Source organism: Phaseolus vulgaris, chromosome 7 (genome assembly GCF_051622355.1).
Source record: "Phaseolus vulgaris cultivar YP4 chromosome 7, ASM5162235v1, whole genome shotgun sequence".
NCBI lineage: Eukaryota > Viridiplantae > Streptophyta > Magnoliopsida > Fabales > Fabaceae > Phaseolus > Phaseolus vulgaris.
The window spans coordinates 11,266,531-11,269,323 of record NC_143504.1 but is presented as its reverse complement, the minus strand read 5'-3'; the positions used below and the strand labels follow the sequence as shown (position 1 = coordinate 11,269,323).

Below are 2,793 nucleotides of genomic sequence, written 5' to 3'. Positions count from 1 at the left end.
ATATAAATGTTACAAAGTGTAAACTTAATTTGATATATAATACTAGAAATTTTTATGTTTGCTACATTATTCTAAATCACTTTTCAAAATACTTTTTTCTCCTTTAAGGAGCACTATACGTAGTCCACTAGGGGTCCCATTTGAATGGAAAAAATGAGGTAAAAGAACTGTTATAGTCGTGATCCTCATTTGGTTGATTCATCTACCACATATACATGGCATTTATTTAAATAATTAAAAGAAAAGTGAGCAAGTATTTAAGGGGCATTAACAACACCTTTCAGAATCCAATAATAGAGCGAAAGAGGGTGAGTGAGAGAAAGAGAGAAGATGGAAAGAAAGGCCAACTGTGAGAATGAATATGCTATGAACAGAGGTCCTTGGTCTGCTGAAGAAGACAAAATTCTTATGAACTACGTTCAAGTCCATGGAGAAGGTAAATGGAGAGAGCTTTCCAAAAGAGCAGGTATATATATGCAATGCAGAAATATATAGAGTTTCAAAAGTATTCTACTTTCAAAATTTGATCATTTGTATTTATGTAGGCTTGAAAAGATGTGGCAAGAGTTGCAGACTTCGATGGCTGAATTATCTAAACCCAGATATAAAGAGAGGAAACATTTCTTCTGATGAAGAAGATCTCATTATCAGATTACACAAACTCTTAGGGAATAGGTACATCTGTTTATATTTTACATGCATTTACTCCATTTTTTTTTGTCAATGTATTAATATTTTATCATATTGTTATGGTGAATAGATGGTCTCTAATTGCGGGACGATTACCAGGGAGAACAGACAATGAAATTAAGAACTACTGGAACACTTATTTGAGAAAGAAGGTAGAGCAGAAGTACAATCAAAACCATGTTGTTGGCCATGACAGCAACATTCCTATCAACTTAAGCTCCAAAAATTTCTTGGATGATGTTCTTGATCCTACAAAACCCCCTCACCCAATGATGATTACACCAAAATCAATGAGGTGTACCAAGGTTATGATGCCAGGCAATGATTCAGTCAGCACAATGAATTTGATCACAACGACCAGGGACCATAATAACCCTTCTGCATCCATGTCACAAGATCACCATAACCACTGTTTAACAGGTGTTTTTCAAGACTTTGATATCAGTGACTTGTTAATGTCGTACGAGGATGATTGTCGTTTCAACGGGTATGCTTGTGTTGAAATACCAGAACGTACTTTTGAAGATGAGACTTGGAGGCTTGATGATTCAATGGTTGGAGAAGCATGGTACGAGAATTGGAAGCACGACAGTTACTTTTCACAAGAACAAGATATGGTCATGGGTTTTTCTTTCTTCTAAGAGTGGACAAAATTTAGGTACATTACTTTTAAGTGTTTTTAATACTGTTCTATAATCAAAATTAGAATTTCATTTTAGTATCATGTGCAATAAAGGTTGAAATTAAATGTTGGTACTAATTAGAAATTCTGATTTTGAATCAAGAACAGATCTAAAATCTCTTCAAGTATTTTGAATGAAATGGTCGATGATATTTAAAAAAAACAACAATGAAGTTAATAGAGCTTTTGTGGTTACTTTACTTTTGGTACGAACAGTGTGATTTTTATGAAGATGTGTAAGTTGTGTCTGGGACAATTATGCTATACCAGAAATACATTGCAATTTTGGGCTATTCTATGAAAGTTCTGAAACTAGTGTTACTATAGTATAAAGAACTGCTAAGGTTGTGTAATTCCTTTGAGTTTTCATACGGGTCTTGCAATAATATTACTTGGATTTTTTATTTTAGTAAAGTTTCAATTTAATCCTTAAATATGTAAAATATTATCTATTTAGTTTTTAAAAGAAGAAATATTTATTTTAGTTTGTACAATATCTTAAAATTACTTACCCTTGTTAAGTTTCATTACATTGTTTTTTCATTAAAATATAATTTTAAAAATTGATTTGACATTAAATAAAAATTATTTTATTATAAATTTATAATATTAAAGACTACTGTTGAAATAGAGGAAAAAGTTATAAAAGAAAAGAAGATATCAATTTTGTAAATAGTTATTATAAAAACATATACTACATTATATATATATATAAGTTACGAACATAGATTGACTTTTCAAATATTAAAACAAGCCTAATAAATTAACATTTTCACCATTATTTTTTATTTGTAGTGTTTGTTGTTAATGCATAAAAACAAGAATTGTAGTAAAGAGTACACATTAGATGTTGCATGAGTTTGTGTGAACATGAAAAAATAGGCATATGTTTAAAATATAAAAATAACTATGTTAGGACTTTTTCCCATTAATTTATAATTTATTAAATATTTTGCTGTAAACAAAGCAATTGTTCTAGAATATTATGTGTATTTATTATTAAAATGAATAATTTAAATTTCAACAAATTTTAGTAAAGAAAAGGTAAAAAAAAACACTTCCAAAAGATTTGTTGTTAATACGGGATTGAAAGAAATAACTTTACTAAATGTTACTCTTATTGGACTAAATTATTTCTTCTTATATATGTACATTATCAAAACATTATTATTTTATATTAAATAATGATTCACAATTTTTAAAGTTATATATACAATTATTTTATATATTAGGTTAAATTATGTTATGTAGCTATTCCAAACTTTAAGTAATTACTATGATTTAAAAATTTACAAAAGAAATTCTTATGTTGTTTGTAAATAAAACTCAATTTATGAATAGAGATTATTGAATTTTACTAAACTCTGGTAATTTATTTAAAAACTAAAATTTAATATGAGAACAAGCTCTAGTGTGATACC

At 28.2% G+C, this 2,793-nt stretch overlaps 1 protein-coding gene across 2 annotated transcripts; it reads left to right on the top strand.

Annotated features, from left to right (window-relative positions):
- Window positions 1–289: 289 nt before the first annotated feature.
- LOC137828112 (transcription factor WER) lies at window positions 290–1,408 on the top strand. Of its 2 annotated transcripts, XM_068634555.2 has the most exons (4): window positions 305–466; window positions 546–675; window positions 761–1,110; window positions 1,201–1,408. In XM_068634555.2, exons 1-4 carry the CDS (start codon window positions 331–333, stop codon window positions 1,329–1,331), a joined length of 747 nt encoding a protein of 248 aa, XP_068490656.1. In that variant the 5' UTR covers window positions 305–330; the 3' UTR covers window positions 1,332–1,408. The 2 variants fall into 2 exon arrangements, with proteins under 2 accessions (XP_068490655.1, XP_068490656.1); XM_068634554.2 differs by having other exon boundaries at window positions 290–466; window positions 761–1,408.
- The last annotated feature ends 1,385 nt before the right edge of the window (window positions 1,409–2,793 follow it).

Bases quoted from the DNA above. Each gene is read 5' to 3' on its own strand.
- LOC137828112 (XM_068634554.2), top strand. From the start codon at position 331: ATGGAAAGAAAGGCCAACTGTGAGAATGAATATGCTATGAACAGAGGT. The intron at 467-545 runs GTATATATATGC...GTATTTATGTAG, and splicing joins AGAGCTTTCCAAAAGAGCAG to GCTTGAAAAGATGTGGCAAG. The intron at 676-760 runs GTACATCTGTTT...TATGGTGAATAG, and splicing joins CACAAACTCTTAGGGAATAG to ATGGTCTCTAATTGCGGGAC.